The sequence below is a fragment of the Strix uralensis genome, chromosome 2 (assembly GCF_047716275.1).
Source record: "Strix uralensis isolate ZFMK-TIS-50842 chromosome 2, bStrUra1, whole genome shotgun sequence".
NCBI classification, from domain to species: domain Eukaryota; kingdom Metazoa; phylum Chordata; class Aves; order Strigiformes; family Strigidae; genus Strix; species Strix uralensis.
This window is the reverse complement of record NC_133973.1, coordinates 43536304-43561623: the sequence shown is the minus strand read 5'-3', so window position 1 is coordinate 43561623 and position 25320 is coordinate 43536304. Positions and strand designations below refer to the sequence as shown.

General features: G+C 39.4%; 1 protein-coding gene across 3 annotated transcripts in view; it reads left to right on the top strand.

The window, feature by feature from the left end:
• Positions 1 to 24671, top strand: part of PRRG1 (proline rich and Gla domain 1) — a 37505-nt gene extending 12834 nt beyond the window's left edge. The window contains exons 1-4 of one of the 3 annotated variants that reach the window (XM_074858560.1): positions 6373 to 6450; positions 7036 to 7085; positions 12834 to 12994; positions 20567 to 24671. In XM_074858560.1, coding sequence (XP_074714661.1) covers positions 7076 to 7085; positions 12834 to 12994; positions 20567 to 21088 — 693 coding nt within the window. In that variant the 5' untranslated portion in view covers positions 6373 to 6450; positions 7036 to 7075 and the 3' untranslated portion in view covers positions 21089 to 24671. Of the gene's footprint in view, positions 1 to 6372; positions 6451 to 6624; positions 6665 to 7035; positions 7086 to 12833; positions 12995 to 20566 lie in introns of those variants that run through there. The other 2 variants (XM_074858561.1, XM_074858562.1) reach the window with 2 other exon arrangements.
• The last annotated feature ends 649 nt before the right edge of the window (positions 24672 to 25320 follow it).

The window sequence follows — 25320 nt, the reverse complement described above, 5'->3', positions numbered from 1 at the left end:
GCTGTTTAACATCTTTGTTGGTGACATGGACAGCGGGACTGAGTGCACTCTCAGAAAGTTTGCCGACCACACCAAGCTGTGTGATGCAGTCGACACGCTGGAGGGAAGGGATGTGCCATCCAGAGGGACCTGGACAGGCTTGAGAGGTGGGCCTGTGTGAACCTCATGAAGTTCAACAAGGCCAAGTGTGAGGTCCTGCACACGGGTTGGGGCAATCCCAAGGACAAATACAGGCTGGGCAATGAGTGGATTGAGAGCAGCCCTGCAGAGAAGGACTTGGGGGATATTGGTGGATGGAAAAATGAATATGAGCCAGCAATGTGCGCTCACAGACCAGAAAGCCAAACGTATCCTGGGCTGCATCAGGACAAGTGTGGCCAGCAGGTCGAGGGAGGTGATTCTCCCCCTTTATTCTGCTCTTGTGAGACCCCACCTGCAGTGCTGTGTACAGCTCTGGGGCCCCCAATATAAGAAGGACATGGACCCACTCAAGTGGGTCCAGAGGAAGCCACGAAGATGATCAGGGGACTGGAGCACCTCCCCTGTGAGGACAGGCTGAGAGAGTTGGGGTTGTTCAGCCTGGAGAAGGCTCCGGGGAGACCTTATAGCAGCCTTCCAGTACTTAAAGGGGGCTTACAGGAAAGATGGGGAGGGACTCTTTATCAAGGGGTGTAGTGATAGGAGGAGGGGTAACAGTTTTTAACCGAAAAAGGGTAGATTTAGGTTAGATATTAAGAATAACTTCTTTACTGTGAGGGTGGTGAGACAGCAGAGCAGGTTGCCCGGAGAAGCTGTAGATGCCCCCTTCCTGGAAGTGTTCAAGGCCAGGTTGGACAGGGCTTTGAGCAACCTGATCTAGTGGAAGGTGTCCCTGCCCATGGCAGGAGAGTTGGAACTAAATGATCTTTAAGGTCCCTTCCAACTCAAACCATTCTGTGATTCACTCCTATTGCTCTTCATTCCTGGCTAATGTAAATATAGTCATGGATAGAGATAAACATAATGCACTTAGAGGTTATTATTCATGACGAATGTACTTGCTTCAGATAGAGTCCAGCTATTCAGGCCTAAGTTAGAATAGATAATATCAAAGTAGCTGACACTTAAACAGTAATTAGGTCAGAGGTCACCATTAGGTCACCAGAACTATAATGTAGCAGTTTTCCTGTCTCTGTTACCTTTTGCCCTTTCATACTTTATTAATCTGAGTTCTCCTCCCTTCTCTGACCTGCTTATTCTTGTGACACAGTTGCTAACCCAAATCACCACAATATTCTGACACCTCTGATGTGCTGGCTGCACTCTTTACCTATTCTCATCTCTTCAGCTTTTTTTGACTTACCAGCTTGTAAAGATCTGTACAGGCTGTGGTTGGTCCTGAGCATGGTGTATGCTTTCTGATTACTTTGCTGGTGAAAATGGACGATGATTTACAGCTGCCAAAGGCGCCATGCTTCCTGAGATACTGCCAGAATTGGTAAACCCCATCTTTACTTCAGTGAGAACATTAATGGATTTTCTTTGTTCTTCTTGGTCATTGATTTTCATGGAAAACTTGTGGTAGCACAGAAGAAGAAATTTCAGTGTCAAATTTAGTTTAAAGGTATTGGGGGGGAGAACAGAAAGTAGAATGGATAAGTAACACAGTATCATTAGTTTCACGTCCAGGATAAAAACACATCCTACTGTGAAAGCTTTATTTAATTGTTCACCATTGCCACTTGAAAAAGGAGGAGGGGAATTGGTTATTGTTATGGCAACACTTAAATGGATTATCAAGTTAAATACTTCAAATTAGAATTCCCAAAGTATAGTGATATTGTCTAACCTAAAGCACTGTCTTTTAACAGTAGCTTACAGAAGACTGAGGTGTCTGAAACGCTGATATGTAGGCTGCTCAGAAAGGCATGGTCTTGTGAGGATTTGTGCAATTCAGATTTCAATACAGATAGTTTCATAAGTGTTCAATTATGCCTCCCAGGAACTGTCCCAGATGGTCCCCATGCACTTTAAAACAATGAAACCCACCAAAATTCTCCCTCGCCAAAGGGAGAGTGTTGTTACTTCTCCTCCCAGATGTCTTACCAAAATGTGTATATCAGGAGTTTCTTCTTGTCTGATTTTGAAAGGGAAGGGGAAGAAAGAGGTATCTTAGTTTATAGCAACTCCCCCTTTGAACCGAAGGAGCCTGGAAGTAACCAGGAAATAACGAGCCAGAATATTGTCGTAGCTTTAAACCAACAAAAAACACTAGGTCCGGGACGGGTAATGAAGTTAAGGCAGAAGCTTTTAGATTTCAGTCTCAGCCAGCTGAAGTCCTGTCCAGCTGCAGTCATGAGGAGCCACCTTCTCTCTGCTAACAGGGCGCTGAGTTGTACTCAGCGTGCTAGTTCTGTGAGTAATGGTATATGTTATTGGTTTTAAGACGTAATGGCAGTCTACTAAGTACAGGTTTCTCTTAGGGATCTGGTCTGCAGTTTGGGTCTTTGTGTAATCAAAATTAATGTGTTATAATGCTGTGATTGGATAGCGTCTACAAAGCAGAGGGTTTTTTCAGTTCTTATTTCACTCTTATCATTGTCCCATGTAGTCTCAGGTGGGACAAATCTTTTGTATCATTGTCTGATAGAGTGGTTTCCAAAGTGTTCCATCCCACTTTATTCCCACATGAATTCCCTGGAAAACCTTACTGTTGCAAGCAAACCAAACTTATTAAATACAGGCTTCTCCCATATCCTTAAACTATGGACTTCCTGTTCAGAGAAAAATCAGTGTATTTCTCCAGCATTTGAATCTATGTAAATTCTTTTGTGCACTTTTCCTGGGGAAAAAGTTCTTTTGAAACAGATTATAATAAGTAAAATTGTAGTCTTCTGTGACATTTTTTCCAAGGATGTAAAAGACACATGTGGTGGGACTAGGATTTTTAGGTAGGCACATAATACATTTTGAATAAATGGCAGTCAGATAATTATCATCTGTCTTCCTGTGTAATTATTTAAGGTTTTCATTTTTCTTTTAAACAAACCTCCCAAGGGAGTGTTTCAGTTGTTGCATTGCATCTGGTTTGGTGTTGAGGACTAGAAAAAGGGCGTTTATTTTTAGACTGAACATCTACTGATTTAGTTAGCAGTGTCCCTTGAATGTACCTGCTTTCATAAAAAGCTTCAGAAGAACCTAAATATTTATAACTTTTAAAAATGGTATAGCTCTGTGTAGCATCTGGTTATAAATTGCATCCCAGTGGTCTCATTAATTGTACAGATTACAAAACTGAAATTAGCAGCTGTAGCCCCTGTTAGAGTTGTATTGCAGAATGAAAAAGCCACTTCCCTCTTCCCTGCCTGGGTACCATAGTGAGCATCCCTCCCCAGTTGTGAGAGAAGCATGATGGCCTTGCAGTGTTTTAAGTCCCTGTTAACAGGGCAAGTGAGGAACTGAGTGAGGAAAAATACTGCTGGTGCCTTTGTTATCCTTATTTTTCCCTTCTCTTTGTATCCCTTCCATTAAGGACTTGCTTTGGTTTTGATGTTCTGTTTCCCTAGAATACATGACAGTCAACGAGTGAGAATAGTGATGGCAGTTTGGACTTGTGTGCCCTCCATCAGATCCTCTGTCCTTTAATGGCACGCGCTTGCACACAAGTTTAATGGAAACTTGTAGTCAGGAAATGTACCCAGAAGAGGTGTACCTGCCAGCCAAGTATGGTTATCTTAACAAATGCGACAAATTCTTTCAGAAGTATTGTCTTGAGCCAGCAACTTTTAATGCTGAAATTAGTTAGCTTCCCAGTTTAAGGGATACCCTGCACTGCTAGAATATGATTACCAGCTTTGGAAGTGTGTATAAAAATATCCTGTGCTTTGTGCTTATACATAGTGTGTACAAGGTTTGGGCACTTTCAGGATTGACAAAAAAAGGTTAGTTGTGAAAAGAAAGGTACAGCTTGGTTTGTTACTTCAATATTAGTTCCTTAAAACATTCATGCAAAATGTTGCTGCTCACTAAGATGCTACAGCCCTTTGGTGGTGAGCACAATACTGCTGATAAATAACGTGGACCTTGTTGGTATGTCTCCTTTGCTGTCTCATATGCTTTAGAACTCACTGTATTTCCTATTGAGTCATTTTATTTTCTACTAGAAGTGGATGGTTGATTGTTTTACTTTTGTTCTGTTTTTTGCCTTTATTCTGACAGCCAAGTAGGCAGGCAGAAAAGATCACTTGTTGGTCAGGTATGTCAGTTTACCATTGAACTCAGAATTTGACACTCAGCTTGGCTATAGTGTCCACAGTGGTGTCGCTTTTTCCACAAACAAATCTAAGGTGATGTATAACCTCTTGAAGGGTGTGGAGGGCTTAATATATAGAAGGTAGTTGGAAGAGGGGCTCCTGAAACAGTAAACTAGTAAGGTACAATCTGTGGCATTTTGCCTGTTTGCCTATTTGTGGGGACTATTGTCTGTGTCCTCAATCAGCCCCTTGCCCGGTAGGTATTTGGGTGTCATAGCAGGAAGCTAGCTATGTTTCGTGGGAGCTTAGAAATTAAGAAGTTAGGGGGCATACTTAGAGGGGAGACAGAGGAGCATAAAGGTGACACAGATTTGTAGGAAAATGGCCATGACTAGTTCCAGGGAGCTCTAAATACTTGTAATTGCTGTAAGAATCAACTTAAATGTAAATTGTTGAAGGGAAGTTTCTGCACCAGAGCTGCTGGAAAGCGGAAAGGGAAGGGCACACTGGTTCCTTTTGTAGTGAAGGAAGGACAAAGAGAACTGCAGTTTGTGTTCTGCTGCCAATTCAGCAAATCTTTATTTTTGTCACTAGCTCATAATACACTTGCCTTAATTTCCACTGAAGAAAATAAAAGGTGTTTTTCCGTTTGGTTGGCTTTTGGTTTTTTTTTTCTCCCCCACATTTTTCCCAGTTTCCCAATCTGTGTATGTCAGTATTTTGATGTTCGTTCCCAAAGATCACAATGCAGCAAGCACCCAGTGCCAGGTGCCAGGGCAGCACTGGCTCCTCAGCAGTGTCACACTCCTGGTGGAAAACATCCTGTAGCAAGGGAGAGGCATGTTAGTCCCCTTGTTTCCACCACAGTTCCCAGTAGGCAGAGCCATCTAGTTGTGACTCAGTAAGCATGGATGTGGATGCATGTGTTCTGCTTTTTTTTTTTTTAATGTTGTTGAAATCCGCACCCAAGTTATTTGTTAAAAGAGTGAAATATTAAAGACTAACTGAAATTTAATGCAGAAAAACGTCCCCATTAGAAAGGGGAAACCTGTCAAGGTGCATTTCATGCACTGTATTACTGCTGCTCAGCAGAGCAAGTGAGCACTCACGGGTCTTGCTCTTCTATTGCTGTGAATCTTATTTGAGGGACTGTTGCAAAAGCAAACACCTGAAACTGGCGGGTAATAAATGGCAGAAGAAACTCATGATCTAACCAATGAAGAGAATAGTTACACAAGTAGCCAATTTTTTTTGTGACCTGTTTATTATTAATAGGTTGGCAGATTCTTCAGCAGAGAGATTTGGGTTGTAACAATGACTACCCAGAAATGTCACTAATTTTAATTTTATTCAAGAAGCAAGTGGCAGTTCTGACTTTGCATAGAGTAGTCTGCTAAGAAAAATTCAGGCTATTAAAAGAAGTTAAATATATTCTGAAGAAATTTTTTAAACCCTCTGCTTCTGTTATCCTACAATACTTGGTAATGAAAAGCTAAGCACTATGGTGGTGAGATTTAAGAGTGCTTTAATGTCTGCTGTTTATTCACATTTATTTGCCTTTACAGAGATTTGATGAACTTGCTTTAAAATTACTTTACTCCTCCATCCCATGTGTCTTGTGGTCCCAATCCTACAATTTTGTTAGCAGACTGGGATATCTTTATAGAGCTCCATTCATTTCAGCAGCAGTCTTTACAAGTACTGCAGTCTCTTCTTGCATTACAAACTACAGTGTTGGACAGGCCATGCTGGAAGTGTTAACTTTCCCTCTGTTTATTACAACAGCTATGGCCAACCTTTGTGCATAGTTATTTTTTTTACAGAGATCTGCTTATGAGGTTTTGGTTTTACGGAGAGTGAGGACATTAGTATGGTATGATATGTTGATGTGTAACCTGGCCTCTGAAGTAGAACTAATGTTAACCTTTAGGAGTAGGTAATTTATTAGTAAAAAAACTTTAACCTCATGGTTTTCTACCAACTTGGTTGGACAGCTACACCTTTCTTGTACTTTGTTGAAAGCTTTTATTTTCTTAACTTTTCCTAACTTTACTAACAAAGACTCCAAGAAACTGAAAACAGTCCCTCAGACTACTCTTGCTGCCTTCAGATGCAGTTCTTGTCGACTCTGCCTGGTGAGTGCAATGAGCTTCAGGCACTTTCTTGACTAAGAGCATCTCTTGTCTGTTCTGTTTCCAAGATGAGGTATAAAGTACATGTAAGTTCTTGCAGGGCGGGTTGGGATCCTCTCATGTATTTGCCAAATCACAGGTCTTGTTCTGCCCTTGAACTTTATGCAGGCATCCTCTTTTAATGAGTAGCAGACTCTGAATGAATTTGCATGTGTTCGTTCTGATTTCAAAAAATCTGATCCATAGACTAAAGATAATGAGTTGACTTGATGATCTCTGCAGAGTGAAGTCTTAGATAAGGTATAAGTAATTACAGTGGAGAATGTAATGCCTTTCAAGTTCAATTAGATTAAACAGAGGTTGCAGATTCATTTAAAATGATACACACCTTCTGTTTTGTATTATGATTTTTGCGTATTCTAAATATGGAAAGCTTTGGAAGAGGTTGAAGCATTCACCGTTTCACAGGAGTTACCTTTTTTTGGGTAGTATTCCTATACTGCTGAAATTAGTCTGTGTGTAGTACTGGTACAACTCAAAAGAGGGATTAATCTTGATCACAGGGTTTTCAACACTGATGTTTTTGTAACAATATTTGGGAATCAAGAGAAACTTTTCCAAGTTCATGGTAATTCACAAACTCAACAGGATGTTTCCTCTTTTGTTTACAGACTTGATATTTGCAAGTTCCCTGCTTTGACAGTAATCATCATGGATAGCGGTAAGTTAACTTAGTGATGAATGTGCATTCCCTATATTGTTATCCCTATCCTTATATTGTCTCCTGTGAAGTGGGCATTAACACACCCCAAACTGTCCTCTGCTCAAAATAGCAGTCAGTTTGCACAAAACAACTGGTTGAACTGGTTTTGGTGTTATATATGATGCAGATCTTTGCCCACACTAAACTGAACTGGAATCATAGTACTGTTTTGACAGAGGTACTATATGCAGACCATAATAATCATCACAGACTCGTTTGTGGACCTTTGAAGGCTAGCTGCAGATTGAAGACCACAGAGCTGAATTTCCAGCCTTGACTACTTTAGTTTTAACTGTTCTTAAGCTTGTCCCAGTATTTCCGGATTCTCAGAGCAGATGTCACTTTTCAAGCTTTATAAGTAAATGCTCAAATAATTTTTCTCCCTTCTGCCCTGTGCAAACCAAATAGTTTTATTAAGATCACCTACAGAAAGATTCAAATTCATTGGTAGCTGCAGCTTCAAATTTAAAATTAAATGTTTATTTCTAATATTTAGAGGTGGCTTTAATCTGCTTGGGTGATGGTAAGGAGTCAGAAAAAGGAAGCCTTATTAGTGGTCTCAATAGAGCTGGGTTTGGTGTTGAGGATGTCCTGGGCTTTGCTTCAGCAACACTTCTGTGTCTCAGAATACCTCTCCCACACCGCTGCCACCTTTTCCTTCTATTGCTAAAGACCTGAAGCCTACTTTCTTTGCCTGTGACAGCTTCAGCTGGCAGGCTGATATGTATTTATCCTCTTGTGCCCTTGTTTGTCTCTGATTCTGATTGAATTTCACCTTGCTAGAATATCTATTCACTATTATGATAGCACACAGCTTTTCCGGAGAATGTATAAGAGATTGATCTGACTGTATTACTCTCTTCAATAACAGTAAGTGAAACTAAGACTTTAGAATTATTTTCTTTGTAGCTTTCTGACACATAAAAACTTGCTAAAAGCCAAGTATTACAATTACACACAGAGCACAAGCATGTCTGAAGAAATAAATGTGTATTCAAATGCATTAAATTTGGTAGTTTTATATCTTCATCTATATTCTACAAAAATTGGGGGGGAGGAAGAGACTTTAGATTATTTGTTTCTATGTCCATCTTAACGTAATGCCAAAATCATAATTGTGATTTTTTTCTTTTTTTATTCTTGTATTTGCTAGTTAATCTCCTTAACAAAGTGAAAAAGTGAGTTTTATCTTGCTTCATTACTTTATTCTTGCCACATGCAATTCTTCATGATTATCTTCGGCTCCATAGTAACAGCTGTAGTGAAGTGAGCCATTCTGTAGCATGGCTAGGTGGGCATCTAACCCAGAGCGGGGTTTTTTACACACTCCTATGCAACTATCACTGAATGTCTACATGATGATGGTCCTGGAATACTAAGTGGTGTCTGCAATATGGTTCCATTATCTCTTTTTGTAGGATTCATCAGGCAATGACTGATTCTCATTAAATCACTGTATTTCAATCAGTATCTCCATCAAGATTGCTTTGATCAATGTATGTTTTTATGTTTCCTTGCTACATTTGTATTGACTTCTCAATAGGATTTAAAGTCACCAGGAGCGTGCAGAGCTTTAAAAATGTCAAATCAAACCAAACAAATTAATATACTTCATTTTTTCTAGCCTTGCAGAGTCAAAAGCCATTCTTGGTCTGGACTAATCATAGATCATTATTTATCAGATACATTCAGAATTAATATGAGGTGTGATTTATTTTCCTCAGTGGGCTTTTTTGTCTCTGTGATGTATGCATTTTTTATACTGTATTGTGAGAGAAGACAGAGGCTTTCTGAATATGAATTGCTAAATAAAAATGTTGGGTTTTTTAGATAGTCATATATTCACCATTCTTGAATATTGAATTATTTTAATGTTTTGCTGTTCTTCATTAATGCATTTTGAAGCAGAAATGTATGCTTAGCTCTTTTTGGAAAACTAAACTATTACATAGAAACTCATCCCAATTTGTAACAAATGCAATATTTTGTAACATACCAGCTTTTAAACCTTTATTCTGTTTGCTTCTTTGGTAAATTGGAAAGTGCATGCAGAAACAAAGATTTGTATATTGTTTCTGAGAGCCAGAAGCTCTAAATCAGGGTATTTTCAGCTACCTGCATTTTCCTCTTTACTACTTTTCCCTCTGCATCCAGTACAAAGCTGTCGTAGTTTCTCTCACTGCTATTTTTGGGACAGATTCCAGCTGTGAAATGCAATTCCCTAGCTTTTATCTGCTGAAGGAATGGAAACTTGATTTATAGTGCATTTTCTACTCCTCAGTGATTCCACATATGGGCACTCTTAAGAGAGTCTGGGCTGTAGCTTGTTCCACTTCAGGAACGCCCACAGGAGGAGCTGGTGAGAAGTAGGTAGAGTTCTGGCAGTCAGTCCATCCTCATGCATGGCTGCATGCTGGCTTCCTGATGTGGATGAGTCCTTCAGCTCATAATGTTTAGGTGATCACTGAGGCATGTTAAAAGAAAGCACGTTCTTCAGGCCTAGAAGGGAGTCAGGAGAATTGTGTGGGAAATGGAAAGAAGCCATCATTTTTTTTCTTTCCTTTTCGAAGAGATTTTTGAATATTAATTTCTATGTTATTTAGTCAGTGCACTTACACAATAGGAGGTGCCCATGTGCTCAGCTGTGGTGCTGTAGAAAACCAAAATTGTGATAGGTGCAACTGTAGAGTTGTATGCACTGAACCTCTGGCAACATCAAGAATAGTGTAATTTGTGTGGTGCATGTACATACAACATGTATTCAGTTTAAAGTATAGGGGTGACTGGTGTTTGTTTTGGAATTTAATCTTCAAATCTTCATTTAATCCTTTGTTAAAGGAAGGTGCTTGTCTAACAATTAATAACAAAAGTATACTGCAGAGACTAAACAAAATGAAATTGAAGTATATCAGCATAATTATGTAGTAGCTTAGTAGCTGAAAAATGCCACCACATCTATCAAAAGCATAGTGATCATCTTTGTAGACTTGCTGCCATCCTTTTTTAAAATTCAAAATCAGATAATTAAGGAAAAAAACCCCAGCAACTGATTCATCTAAAATAATAGATAAATCATTGCTTAAACCAGTCAGTCTCTGTCCTTCAGCAGACAGTGAGAGTTTATCTTCACAGCGTATTGACGGTCCCAGACTAGCTGTAAATGAACCAGTGCAGAAATGATTGCATAGGTCAGGAAAGTGGTATGAGTGTATTAGTATGGCAGTGCATTGGATAATTAGCCCCTCTTGCTGACAGTGAGAGCCCGGGAACAGGGTTGCACTGGCATGATATTCTTGCTTCCTGACCTGAAATACCTGGAGAATTTCTGCATCATTCACTGCAGATGTACCTCCTGGGTAATTCAGTCTGCTGGATTTTAGAGTGTTCCAGTTGCTGCATATTACTGTAAAAATCATTGGGTCAGGGAGTTTGAGGGAAAGGTGGAACATCAGAAGAAACGAGGTTGCTTCCAGTTCTCTTCCTTGAACAGAAAACTAAGGAAAGCAAATAAAGAATACCTGTGTCAGAAAGTTGGTTGCTTTTTTGGGGTTGTTTTGTTTGATTTATCAAATAAATGAGGTTTTGTGTATGATTCAAGAAAACAGAAAGAGGCTACTTCCCACACACCCCTCCAGAAAGGTCACTATTTCATGGTTGAGATTTCTGGAGTGAAGGGGACAAGTCAGTTTAAAAGTTGCTTAAGAAAATGTATAGATTTCAACTTTGATAAATGCAGCTATTCTGGTGTGTGTGACTCTGGGTAATATTCACAAATATTTACATCAAAAACTTCAGAGTGTTCTGGCTGTGATGCCCTCAGGTAGTTGCAAATACCTTTTTGGATGTTCACAAGCGGGATTTGTTTGTTCTGTGTCATCTTAGTTTAAGAAGTCACTTGAGCCAAGCATGTGCCTGTCTCTTCAGAGCCCTCTTCTTAGGCACTGGCTTAGATCTTGTTTAAGCATGCGTGGCTGTGAGGCTGAATTGAGGTTCATAGCATTGATGACTAGCAATAACTACTGAAATTGTAGGCCTAACTACTTACAACAAAACTAGGAAAGGCCTTTTATCATATTAAATAAAATGGAAGACTCTGAAACAGCTGTAATTCGTGAAAGCACATTTTGAAACACACAAGTCTGGGGCCAGATGAGATCCACCTAAGGGTACTGAGGGAGCTGGCCGAAGTGCTCACCAGACCACTTTCAATCATTTACCAGCAGTCTTGTTTAACTGAGGAGGTCCCAGCTGATTGTAAGTTAGCAAATGTGATGCCCATATACAAGAAAGGCCGGAAGGAGGATCCAGGAAACTACAGACTGACCTTGGTGCCAGGAAAGGTTTTGGAGCAGATTGTCTTGAGTGCCATCACATGGCCCATACAGGACAGCCAGATGATCAGGCCCAGTCAGCACGGGTTTATGAAAGGCAGATTCTGCTTTACTAACCTGATCTCCTTCTATGACGAGGTGATGACCTGCTTAGTGGATGAGGGAAAGGCTGTGGATGTTGTCTACCTAGGCTTTAGTAAAGCCTTTGACACCATTTCCCACAGCATTCGCCTGGAGGAACTGGCTGCTCATGGCTTGGGTAGGTGTACTCTGCTGGGTAACAGACTGATTGGATGGCTGAGCCCAAAAAGTTGTGGTGAATGGAGTTAAATCCAGTTGGTGGCTGGTCCCAAGTGGTGTTCCCCAGGGCTCAGTATTGGGGCCCATTCTGTCTAATATCTTTACCGGTGATCTGGATAAGGGGGTCAAGTGCACCCTCAGGAAGTTTGCAGACAACACCAGTTTGAGTGGGAGTGTTGATCTGCTTGAGAGTAGAAAGGCTCTACAGAGGGATCTGGACAGGCTGGATCAATGGGCTGAGGCCAATTGTATGAGGTTCGGTGAGGTGAAGGGCCGGGTCCTGCACTTGGGTCACAACAGCCCCATGGAATGCTACAGGCTTGGGGAAGAGTGACTGGAAAGCTGTCCAGCAGAAAAGGACCTGGGGTGTTGGTCAACAGCCGGCTGAATATGAGCCAGCAGCATGCCCAGGTGGCCAAGAAGGCCGATAGCATCCTGGCTTGTATCAGAAATAGCATGGCCAGCAGGGACAGGGAAGTGATCTTACCCCTGTGCTCCGCACTGGTGAGGCCGCACCTCGATTACTGTGTTCAATTTTGGGCCCCTCACTACAAGACAGACATTGAGGTGCTGGAGTGTGTCCAAAGAAGGGCAACAAAGCTGGTGAAGGGTCTAGAGGACAGATCTTGTGAGGAGTGGCTGAGGGAGCTGGGGTTGTTTAGCCTGGAGAAGAGGAGGCTCAGGGGGGACCTTATCACTCTCTACAATTACCTGAAAGGAGGTTGCAGTGAGGTGGGTGTTGGTCTCTCCTACCAAGTGATAGGACAAGAGATACGACAGCCTCAAGTTGCACCAGGGGAGGTTTTGATTGGCTATTAGGAAAAATATCTTCTGTGAAAGGGTTGTCAGGCATTGGAACAGACTGCCCAGGGAAGTGATTGAGTCACCATCCCTGGAGGTATTTAAAAGACATGTAGATGTGGTGCTTAGGCACATGGTTTAGTGGTAGATTTGGCAGTGTTAGGTCGGACTTGATGATCTTAAAGGTCTTTTCCAACCTAAATGATTCTGTAATTCTTTGAGGTTTTGGATATCTGTTCTAGAAGTGACCTTTGTTGTCTCTCCTCTTATTTAGTGTTCTTAACAGAGGACAAAGCCAATTCTGTGTTAAAAAGATACCCAAGAGCCAACACATTTCTGGAAGAATTAAAGCAAGGTGACATAGAACATGAATGCAGAGAAGAAATATGTAGCTATGAAGAAGCAAGAGAAGCATTTGAAAATGAGGAAAAAACGGTATGTTTTGGGGTTTGTTTAAAGATGGGTGAGGTGTATCGCTACTAAATTTTTGGGTGTGCTGAATGCTTGTGTGTTTTCCAACATTACATTAGATTTGTTTCTCTTTTTGGCCTGTTTTTTAAGTAAATAAGGTGTACAGTGGAGATGGATAGACTGCACAGCAGTAACTTTTGAATACTTCATCCCAATTAAACTGAATTTGAAGGGGGTAGAAGTCTCAAAGAGAATTATGCTCCTAAGTGTTGTGAAAATTGGCAGCTGGGAAGAAAATGAACATGAATTAATACCCCCACTTGAGAAAAGGTGGGCACATGTTGGGCAGCACTATTTACCCAAATAGCCTATGTACTGGTTCTTCTTTCATCACATACTTAAGTCTGACCTGGATATATTATAACTGCAGTTGTCTTGCTTGGAAGAAATGATGGGATTGGGACTGTTATGGGAAATATGTAGAGGCAGAGGGCACCTGTCTTCACTTATCTCACTCCTTTTGGAATAACGTGTTCATTGAATATGTTCACATGAAATGACTAAGCAATTAAAAATCTTCCAATTTAAAATACACCTTCACATCCCTGGTGCTGGTATAGGTGGCCGAAGTGTTCAATGTCCAGACTATTAGTAGTCTAAAAATAAGGAAAGACTAGTGGACTTCCTCCAGCTAAAATCTGCAAGCCCCCAGAAAGTATTGTTAAGCAGAAGGCATCTAAAATGTGGGAAGAACAATAATTTCAGTGCTACCATGTGTTACGCAAGGGCAGTGATACATTAACTTGAGGGGAATGAAGCAGATACTGCCCACACAGAATTGTTGCGTAGGTCTGTTGGCTTCTCTAATTAAAAGAAGCCTGTGGGCTAATGGCTCTGCAAGCAATAGCTGCACATCATACCCAACATATCTTATATTGCTTCCCAACAAATGAAACTAGCTCACAGGTTTCTGATGGTGGCATCTGACCTATTTAAAGCAATACAGTCCAGATTTTTTTCTTCTTTATTTAAGACAGACATGGATGAAGTTAGTGCTGAATTTAAGGATAAATCTAAAGTGAAAAAGGTGCTAGAAAATGTGATTCAGAAAACTTATCTTCAGAAAAAGTTTCTATCCCTTGTGGTGTTTTTGCACAGGGAAATTGTACTTGCAAGGCCAGTGGGTTAATGGGCAAAGTGGCACAGGGATCATTGCAGATTTCTTCCAGAATTTACAGGTGATATATTCTACTCTTCAGTGACTGAGCTCGATGTCAAAAAAATAGCGATGTGTAAAGGCATACTGAATATTTTAAGTTCTTGGCATCTTTTTGTTGGAGGCCACACCTGGGGAGATGGATAAGGCTGGAATGAGAACTTCCTGATTTATTAAAATGAAGTGGTAGGACATGCAGTGTCTCTTCAGAGCTTCTTTCTGAAGCTTTAAAGTGCATGCACACACATGTTTTTACCTCCCAAACGTGGCTTTGTGTGGACATTCCTAATGATAGCTCATTGTGTAAAATAGTGTGTACAGTGACAGAACTTCTGTAAAATTCTGATACAGTGTTGCTTTTGCTTAAATAGCACAAGAAGTTCAAGTCACTAGAGAAAGCATAGTCTAAACATGTTGCCTCTCACTTCAGTTTCTCTTCCCCCATTTAGGAACATTTTGTGTTCTGGTAGATTTCCCTTGCAGAGGTATTTGGGAAATAGTAAAATAGCTTCCAATCACATCCTGACTTTTTATCTATTTCTACTACTGTATCCTTTTTTCCTAGCTGCTTTATTCTGTTGTTGGTAGCTTGCTAGTGGGCCAGGCTCTGCTAATGTGTAGTTTGCCTGACCAGCCTCATTTGCTTGGGCTTTATTTAGTCCATTGTCACTCAGCAGTATCCATCCTTACAGCCACTTAGTAAGATGTAACTTCTGTGTCCCAGGGGAAGGAAATGGAAGTATATTCAGAGTAACAAAGATGCAATGATTTCATAATATAGATAGACTGGAATTCAAATAGGGTCTGTAGATTTTTTATCTCAGGGTAACTTTGTTTCGTGTAATCTCTCTCTCTTTGTATTTTTTATCTTGTCCACTTGGTTCTTTTTTTTTCTGCAGTCTTCTGGGGAGGTGTGCAATATCTGGATTTGTAATACTAAAATAGTATCAAGCAGTTCCCTCAAGTTATTTTTGATGCGTAAGGTTTTTTTGGAGGTTAGCATTGTGTACAGGCATAGCTGTCGTGGAAATGTTGAATGCCTTTAATATTGTGTGGGCTTGGGGATTTTGATGGGTTCAGAATTATTATTTAAAATTATAAAGTTAATTATAAAGATAATATTATTATGTTAGTCTAGAGCCAACAGGGAAGAAATTGCAGGACTTTGTGGATAAAACAGAATATAAAATTCAGTGTTGACAAATGCATGCAGGGGAAAAGGGAACATTCATTATATATATGATTGGCTCTGAACTGAACTCGGGAATAAGATCTGAATTTGAATCTATTATGAGTTGAATTTAATGCTCAGCAGTCAAACAAAACAAAATAAAAACCTGATTGCTAAGAATATGAAGAAAGAAATAGGGATCAAAATGGAGAACATAATTATGTCATTGCACACGTGCATCTCAAATGTGCCATATACAGCTCTGATCTCCCGATCTCCTAAAAACCAAATTAGTAGCTGAGGAAGGACCACAGAACCAGAGAAGTGTGACAGTTGAACAAAGATATGAAAACACTTCTGTAACAACAGTAGATCGGAAAAGAGTTAAATCAGCAAATATCTTATGATGACTGTGAGGAGCATGAAGATTGATCTGAGGCCAGTCACTTCCCATCCTTCTGAGAAAGAAGCTAAGAGGGACTCAAAGGAAACTAGAAGGTGCAGGTTCAAAGCAGGTAGAAGTATCTCTTCTCACCGCAGATAATAGAGCTGTGGACTGCTCTGTGGACTTGCCACAGGATGTCTTGGATCCTAAAAGCTTGTATAGGTTCAGAGAAAAATGATATAAATGAACAGAAGCTAAATCGATCTGGAACCACTGAATAAAAGGGGTCAGCTTTGGCTAATGTAAGTTCTTGAAGTACAAATAGGTGAAAGCTGGGAGAGTATTTCTGCCTGCTTATGTTTGAACTCTTCTTTCAGCAGTTTCTAATGATTGTTGTTAGAAGTTAACGGATTAGGTGAACCCTAGGTCTGATCTAGTAAAACTGTTTATTTGTAGTACCTGTAGCCTGTAGGCAGCACTGTATGTGGTCGCTGGTCAGTTGTCAAAGGTTGTTGGGAAACTCAAAGATTTGTTCAGAGGTTGCTGTGCAAAGTATTTGGGTGTGATTGAGGCACTGATACTGGTTTTATTTCCATTAACTCATTTTTTTAAATTATACTGCATGAAGTTTTTAAAAGCTGGAAGTCACAGATCTTCATTTGTGTTTCAAATTTCCCACAAATTTTAAGTATTACAGAAATTGCGAGGTTCTTTGTGTAGCTCTATTCTAGCAAAATAAACAAACCACTAAAAAGCATAGCAAGCAACTCAAAACTTGTCAGCACCAGATCTAAAATGGTGTGATCAAGTAAGACTTCTAGCATCAGTCTGTGTCTAATTATGGATGCTGGATAAATACCCAGAAAAGGTGAATCTTTTCCTGCCACCTGAAATTTAGGGCAGACCAGAAGAAAACAGTATAGCAGGTACGCTCACTTCCCGTTATTGCTTTGTTCACATCCTCTGCCTACTGAATACCAAGCAATCTTCTGACTGGCGTATTGTTAGTCCACCTTTAAAACAAGTCAGACAATTGACCAAGAATCATTTGAGGCTGACAGTGCTGCCAAATGTACTAAAGGCCTCAGATGAAGTTCTCATCAGGGTTGTGAGACTCCTAACTTTCATGTGGATCCCTTATTTGATTCAGCATTCAGATCCAGTTGACTGATGCTGACTGTTCTGAGAAGTATTAGAAATAAAAGGGAAACAAAATTCTTGCAAATTGGCTGTAACTGTCTTTGTGTGGGATGCCCTTGAGAATTCCTTTTGATTATTTCAAACTGGATTTGCCAAAGCAGTAAGGGACATTCAGAAAAGTAGTTCATGGCAGAAATATGTTAGATGCGCTCTAAGTCTTTGCCGTGGCAGTTACCTGATTCTGTGGCCTGCTTAAGTTAGTTTTTCAGCCTTTTAAGGCATACACACCTGGTATTCCCAGCTGTACAGCACTTGAGGATAAACAATTACTTGGAGTGTCCTTTTCATAAACCATGAGTTAATAATTTTGTCAAGTAGAAAGAATGTCCTTTTTGTTGGTGGTTCAAGAGACCAGCAACTGTGGAAGGGATGTTTGTGCTGTGAGTTTTCCAACTTCTAAATTACTCTTTAACTTTCTGTATGAGTCATGCAGCTACTTCCTAGGTTTTCAGTATTTCCCCCTCTTGTTTTTTTTCATAGCAGCTTGTACAAATCCTCACACTGTGCAAATTCATCCACGTTCTCTGTTTTTGTTCAGCATGATTTGACTTTGACAGGGTGGTATGTCCTCCTCCTGTGCCTTCACTTTACAGTGCAGCGTAGCTGTGAGATGGCAGAGCAGAGGGGGAGCTGCCTGGCAGCTGTGTGATTCAAACCTCAAGTATTAGTTTCCTGCAGTTCCTGTCAATTCCATCAGCCTGGAACTACCAGTCATCGTGCTTCTCTTTGAGATTTAGCTTGCAAAAATACAAGCTGGAAACCGGGGGTCTAGTACACTAGTAAGTTTTTGGTTGGTGGATTTTTGTGGGGTGGGGTTTTGTGTTGGTTTTTTTTTTTCCCAAACTGGAAAATTTAAAGAAAGATTGGGGTTTTTTTAAATGACTAAACAAGTATTTTAATATCTTAGTATTTTTCACCTGTGTGCAGACCTTTATTCCTCTGTCTCTGTAAGATAGCCTTAGACCTGAAGCAGTGTAACTTTTAACAGGAGTTTGTGTGTCTAAACTGTCCTGGAATTTCCTTTGCCTTGCATGTAAATGAAAGTGGACAGCTACATTCATCCTTAAGGCAGTTTAAACTCTTACCTTAAGCTCTTTATTCACATGTCTGGTCACACCATCAACTTGAACATCCCCCTCAGCCACACACCTTATTCTGAACTAATTGTCTGCCACTCTGGGAAAACAGCTTTTCTGTTGCTTTGCCATGTTACAGAGTGACAAGGAGAGATGCTGGTATTTCAGCTTTCTGTAGAAGGTACACAGACGTTTTCTCCAGCAGATAGAGCTGAGCTTTAAGTAACATGGAAACAGTACTAAAATACCAGTCACAACTTACTACCCTTCCATTGGAGGAAGTGCATTTCCTCTGCAGTCTGCAACGCAAAATATTGTGAGGGGAAGTGTGATTTCTTCTTTTTCATCAGAATTACCTTTCTCCTCCATAGAGTCTTTAAAATGACACATCCTTGTGCAGTATATTTGATGACTTTCAGTAAATCTTTACAACTTTGGCATCAAAAACAAACATTGTACCATTTTATTTCTTTGAGGCAACAGAACAGTGAAGTGGGAAGTCTGGTTCCAGTAGACAGCAGCATTAAATAATCCTAATGAATCCTTTTGTGCCTTTTTCATTGACAATGTATTTAATTTTTATTCCACTGGAGAATCTAGTTAGTTGTATTCAAAGCAAATGAAAAGGTAATAGGTAACATCTTAATTGCCTGGTGATCTGGTGGGGAGAGGTGAAGTGTTTGGTTTTGTCAGGTTTTATCATACAGAGATCCCCAAAAAAAAGCCGTGCAGCTAATGTCGTTTTTTTTAATGTTAGTTTCCCCTCTGAAACATGTCTTTCTAAAGTCAGCATAGTTGATCTGGGATTCACTATGGAACAATGCATCAAGGAAGGCCCTTGTAGAGAAGTACTTAGAGAGGTTAGTCCATCTTCCAAGAGTTGCTTACTTTGAAGTCAATGCTACCTGACTTACCTTAGATGATTTTGACCTCTGTTCACATCAGAGAGGGTCACTGTGACAACCTGCTTGTGATGTCAAGCTTTGGAAATTAGGAAAAACTCCTGATCCTAGATTGCTGTAGGAATGAAGACTTTTTTTTTTTTTTTTTGGAATTTGCATTGAGTGTAGGGATAAGAACAACTGAATTTATCTTTTCAAAATGAAAATCTACAGGATAGCCAGTTGTTTCATGTACATGGCATTGCTCTTAACCTCAGTAAGTTCTGATCCAGAAGCACTGTGAGCATTTGTTTTGCCCATGGTGTGTCCTGGTCCTGGCTTTGCACAGGGCAAGCTTAGCCTCCGTGCTAGAGAGGCCATGCTGCTTCTGGACTCAAGCTGCCTCTGAGATCAGTTTGGTGGTATTACCTGTTCAATGCTGATCATGTGACAGCAGTCCTGAGCTTAAAAATTGATGGATCTGATTTGTCTGTGCACAAAGTCAGTCAGCCATCTGAATGGCATCATTTACTACTGAGCAATGACAATATCAGTTTTACCTGGTGACTGTTTTAAAAATACTTGCATGTAAGATGTGTGCTGTTATTTAAAATAGATGCTGGCATGAGTATGAATAGGTCAGGTCTCTGCATTTTTAAAGAAAACTAAAGAGTTCAGAGTTTCTGGCATGGATTTGGGGGGGGTGTTAATTTTTTTTTTTCTGAAATTTTACATGACTATAAAACACAGTGGAAGTGTTTCTTAGTAGGAGCGATCTTATATTAGAGGTGAGGATAACTGGTTTTTTGAGGCAGGGTATGATTTTCTTTGTACTGGTTTTTCATAGCATTCACTAAAGAAAATTGGATGGTGACATGATCTTTGTGGTCCTGCTTGTGCATATTAATACAGCAAAGAGTACTTTCAAGTACTGGTGTCCTTCTTCATCTTTGTTTTCACTTGTTCATATTTTCCCTTTTCACTTTCTGTTCCATTTAACTGTAGCTGTGTTGTCTTCTACAATATAATAAGCTGTGTAATATTCTCATAGTGCTAGAGCTATTTTTAACTATAAACAGGGGATCTGAATCAACTCAAAAGAAACTGACAACAATTGCTTTATGAGCCAGAGGGTGGGGGAAGTCTAAATTATGAGATGACAGTACAACATAGTTGTACTTTGCCTGTGGTTTTGGACTATCATTCCAAAACAGTATTTCCCTGTCAAATTGTGTTAGAATATTATTACAGTTTTAAAAAAAAAAAAAAAAAAAAAAAAAAAATCCTAACTTTTACCTTGAGTGGTGCTGAAAAATTTTAAGCTACGAGATGGCTGATGTGCATGCTGATTAGATTTTTTTAAAAAAATTACTAACTTTTTACCTAGTCCTGTCTGTGCTGCACATTTGTAAATATTAAGTGCAGACACAGGAATCTTAAAAGCAGCGAGGAGTTGGTTTTAAAAAACAAAATCCTTTTTGTATCACTAATCACATCAGAAGAAGATTGGAAAGTTTATTGTGTGTGCTTATCCATAGCAGTTCTTATTTTAATCATCAATATTTGAAATGCCTTTTTTCCTCATTCATTTAAAACAACTTGATTACGTGATTTATTTTTTTTTAACTGTCTTATAGTTTCTGACTTATCCTGTCTTGCTCTTTTAGAAGGAGTTCTGGAAAGTCTACAAAAATGGACTTCAGGGAGAAAGTAACACAGGACATAACTGGTATTCATTTTACCTTGCATTTCCATTAATCATTGGCCTTTTTGTTATCCTCATTGTCATTTTTGTCATATGGAGATGCCTGTTTAAAAAGAAAATGCGTAGACAGTCGATGTACGTGCATAGGGGAGCCCACGAAGCAATGGGTGATGGTGCTGTGGCTGACAGCAGAGGTCCTCTTCCGCCGCCTCTCAGCATTGTTCATTCCCCACAGGAGGAAATGTATGAAGTCAGTGGGCTCTCTCCAGGAGGTCTGAGCTATACGGATGGACGGTCAGACTCGATATCTACAAGGCTCTCAAACTGTGATCCTCCTCCTTCATATGAGGAAGCCACTGGTGAAATCAGTATGAGAAGTGAAACTGAACAAAATTTAGATCCACCCCCACAATATGAAGACATTGTGAACTCCAGTTCAGCCAGTGCAATTGCACTATCTCCTGTTGTCACCAGTACTAAGTAAAGCAAGAAGAATGCTATGGACTTTTTAAAAATTACTAATCATTTTGTAGCACTTTATCTTGGCTTATTATGCATTTCTGTATTTAATAGACTTGTACAATGAACTTCACTTTTGTTTTAGATTCACTTGTTGTTTGGGTTTGGGATTTCTTCCCCCATGGCAGGTCTTAAAAGACAAGGAATCTGTATTGAGAGTGCAGATGCAAATGTGGTGCTCTGCCATACTTCTCAAAAGTACCTTTGCTTTGAGGGATATCACTTGTTTTATTCCAGACATTGTCCACATTCCCCACAAGATTTGTGGAATCCCACTCCCCTTTCTTACTGCAGACTGTCAGAATTGCCTGAGATAGGGATTCCTTAAGCAACATTTTAGATAACTACTTACACTAAAGGGGACCGATTTTGCAGTATTGCCTCTTGTCTGATTGGTTCCTTTTTCTTATTTGGATTTTTGTTACATGATGCACCCTATCATGGGCCCTTGGAAGACTGAGAGCAGTATGCCTTTGTGTACAAACCAGTATCTCGTTAAGAGTATGCTGGCATAATAGCAATAATTTCAGAGTCCTGGCAGAAGAGTTATGTTCTAAAGCTTTTGCTATTACAACTCAAAATTCTGTAAATGTTTAGAAGCTAACAATTCACGATACTAATTACTGAATTTTTATAGTGTACTTTTTTGTCTGTGTTCTGCCTTTCCTCTCTGTTTTCCTATCTGTTCTTGTGTATTCTAGAGGTGAGACTGTGAGGTGTGCATATGTTAACTTTAAAACTTGAAAGTTCACGCAACAGTAAATAATGAAATACTGAAATATTGGAGTGGATAAAATCCTGATCATAGTCTTCCTACCATAGTCTTCACTGGGACCAGGATGTTATCCATAAACACATAAACCCAAAGGTATTAGTTTCCTTTTTAAAATGGAAAAAAAGGAAAAGCATTCATTGTGTGAGACTTTTTTTTTCCGACTATGAAATAAAAACCCCTTCCTCAAATCCTCATACTCTTGCTTCTTGCATATTTACTTGTACTGTGTGTGCACCTTGTGTTGGTGGCTATGGAAATCCTTTGCAGAGAATATAGATACCTTTTTCAACAACAAGCATATTTATTGCTTATCCATTCCAACAAGGTGCTTCTGTTGCAAAAGTTAACAATACGTTATAATGAAATAAAACTACTTACATTTTTCATTGTTTCTAAGAACAGTGTAGTGCTTTTGTCCGTGACATGAATTCTTAAAGCGCACTCCATCTTGCTGTACACAAGTCTTTTTTTCACAGCTCTTAGGTTACAGGGGCTCATCAGAGTAAGAGGTGCAGGGAGTGTGTTAGTCCAGGCTGGCTCCAGAAGTTGTGTGGCCAGCCTGGCTCTGCTCTTTCCAGCTGCGAGGCCTACCTAACGTGGGGCAGAACCGTGAGGGCCCACCGTGTTGTACTGCTAAGAACACAACACAGGCATAGCCCTACACATTAGTCTGGAGTGACTTTTTGAGGCTGAAGAGATTTCTTGTCAGACTTGATGCAAGTTAGAATAGAGGCTTGTGCAGAATTTCAACCACCTGGTTTAGATGCTGATGATAGTTAAGGTGGTGCAAGCTGTAGTGTGGGGATTCTTTTTTCCCCAGCTTGATTTAAAAGTTCATTGCTTGGTTTAGCTTCTGAATATTCATTTCAGTTTTCTTTCTTCTCACACCAAGGTAGCATGGCATTAGCTTTAGTATTGTTCTGTGTTCTACTAATCAATTAGCACCAACTGAAATATAGTTAGCCCTAAAGGACTACTGTGTTATTTTGGCTTTCTTACAACAGAAACCCAAACTGCATCTTGTTCCAGAGACCCCAAATGAAATGCCAGTGGCATCCATTTGAAATTGCTGTTAATGTCTGAAATGTGTGCTGGTGTCTGCTGTCTCATGGGGGCTTGGCCTGTCTTTTCCCTAAGGCATTTTACAGAAAGTGGCTGAAAAGAAATATATGGTCATAGGTGGGTGTGTATATGCACATTTGTGTAAGAATTAGATATAATGTATTGACAAATGAAGTAAGGATTTTATGATTAAATTTATGTTCTCATTTTTGCAAAAGAATAAATAGGTTGCTTAAGTTGTCTGCTGGATATCTTCAGTTGCTAAGGCAAGTTGTATTAGAGTTAATAGAGGAACTCCAGGCCAAACTGTTGTCAAAAAAATAACTCTTATTTATATTTATTATATATAATAGATATTGGGCAGATAAGTACAGTATGTTCTGGACACTTGAGTAAATTGCCTAGGTCTTGTTTTTGGACTGTCTGCCCTTTTCTTTTGAAGTGGTTTTAGCTCTTACGTGTCCTGAATTGCCACCTGTAGAAGTTAAAGTTCCTTTTATACTGAGCAACAGTTAATGTAGTGTTTTAGGCAGATGTTACCAAAACAAAGTGCCTCATCTCAACATGCAGGAACCACCTCAAAAAGAGCTGGTATTTCAACGTCCGTGCCATATTGGCATCTCCTGTGCCTGCCAGCACAGCTAGTAGTTTTAGTACTAACTTTTTTGTTTGGATGTAAGACTCCCCTGTAGGAAATGCATGGAGATCACCCATTTCACATTAGGTCATTCAGCAGCTGTCATCATTCCCTGAACATGGGCACCATCATTTTAGAGATGAGCTGGCTTTTTTTTTTTAATTACTCTTATGTTCCACTATCACTTTTAACAGCTTTATGTTTCTGGCTCTGAGTTGAGTATGTTGCTGTATCCTGTAGATACTTTTATGTGCAGTGCAAAAATTATGTTTGTCTTTCCAAAAAAGCCACAACCAAATATCTAAAATGATCTGAGTTGAATTTATTGGGCTATGCCTTTTCCATGTACACGATCATGAAAGCCATTGTGAGCTATAACCTTATGTCTTAGTGAATAAATTTCATTATTAAACAAAACTTGCGTGGGACAGTTATCCAAATGCATTTCCTGTAAGTCATGAACAGCTTTCTCCATGTTGGAATAATGTCAAATTACAAATTATTTTGTTCTCTTTCATGAAGTGTGGGAAAATGGCTTAGTCTTGTGGCTGGCTTTTCTAATCTGATTGAAAAATAAAATTTAATTTGTACTGGGTTTTTATACAGCTTTTTTTTACAGGTCACTTAGTTGTTTTACCTATCCTGTAATTACATTGTCATGCAATAAATAGTATAAATTTTTAGTGGTACCTCTAAAGGTTTTGCAAGTCTGAATGCAGTGCTGTCTTGACTGATGAAATGAATAGTCAGGATACTGCCTTTCCCAGTTCTGAATGTAACATTGGATTTCATCGTATTAGGACTGAGATGATTTATCTGCTAAAACTAACTTAAATATAAGTGTCGCTGTTTTATGAAATCATGGAAATTAATTATTTGCTTAGATGATACTTGGCATTAGTGAAGGTTGTTCTGTCTTCACTGGATGTAAATAACCTCTGATTACAGTATTGCATATTTTAAAGGGGCTTGGTTTACATTAAATTATCCTATTTAAACATTTTTGCCTATGTTTATAGAAAAACTTTTGTAACATTTGTTTTGGATATGCTAAATAAAATTTTTTAAGATGCCTCTAATGTTTCAAAATGTCAATTCTACAACAACAGTGAGAATTAACTCTGTATTTGAGCGGTTTTCTTTTGATTTCCATTGTTATATGTACTTAATCTGTTGCAGTGAATCAATTATTTTGGTAACTTTAAATATAATTTTGTTTGCAGGTAGACTTGGTATTCTTTCAAAATTCAGTCTTGTTTTTAATCAGATTTATGAATTAATTTTTTTTCCATTTTTTGTTGTAGCCATAGCTAAATAACAGTCACAGGCAGAGGGAAAGCAGAAATTGTTCTCTGTTGCAACGTATTGAAACAGTACACTCTAGCAACAAATGTTTAAGTCAGAGGACTTAATTTCAGAGTTGGCTTCAGCCATTTTGAAAGTAAGTGATTGCAAAATTTTGCATCAGCTCTGGGAATGATATATTAATAATGAACAAAAAACACCCCAAAACCCAAACCCAACAGACCAGCCTTGCATAGTGATCCCTGCTGGAAGCTGAAGATCTCCATTCCAGTCAAGACAAACTTTCATCTTTTCTCACTCAGCTGCTGGTAAATAGGATAATATGTCCTTGGTATTTTTCACTAGCTTACCGCAGGACTGGAGTCTGTTGGAGATGTTAGTGAGGCCCCATAGGAGGTATGTATCTTAGAGCTCTGTG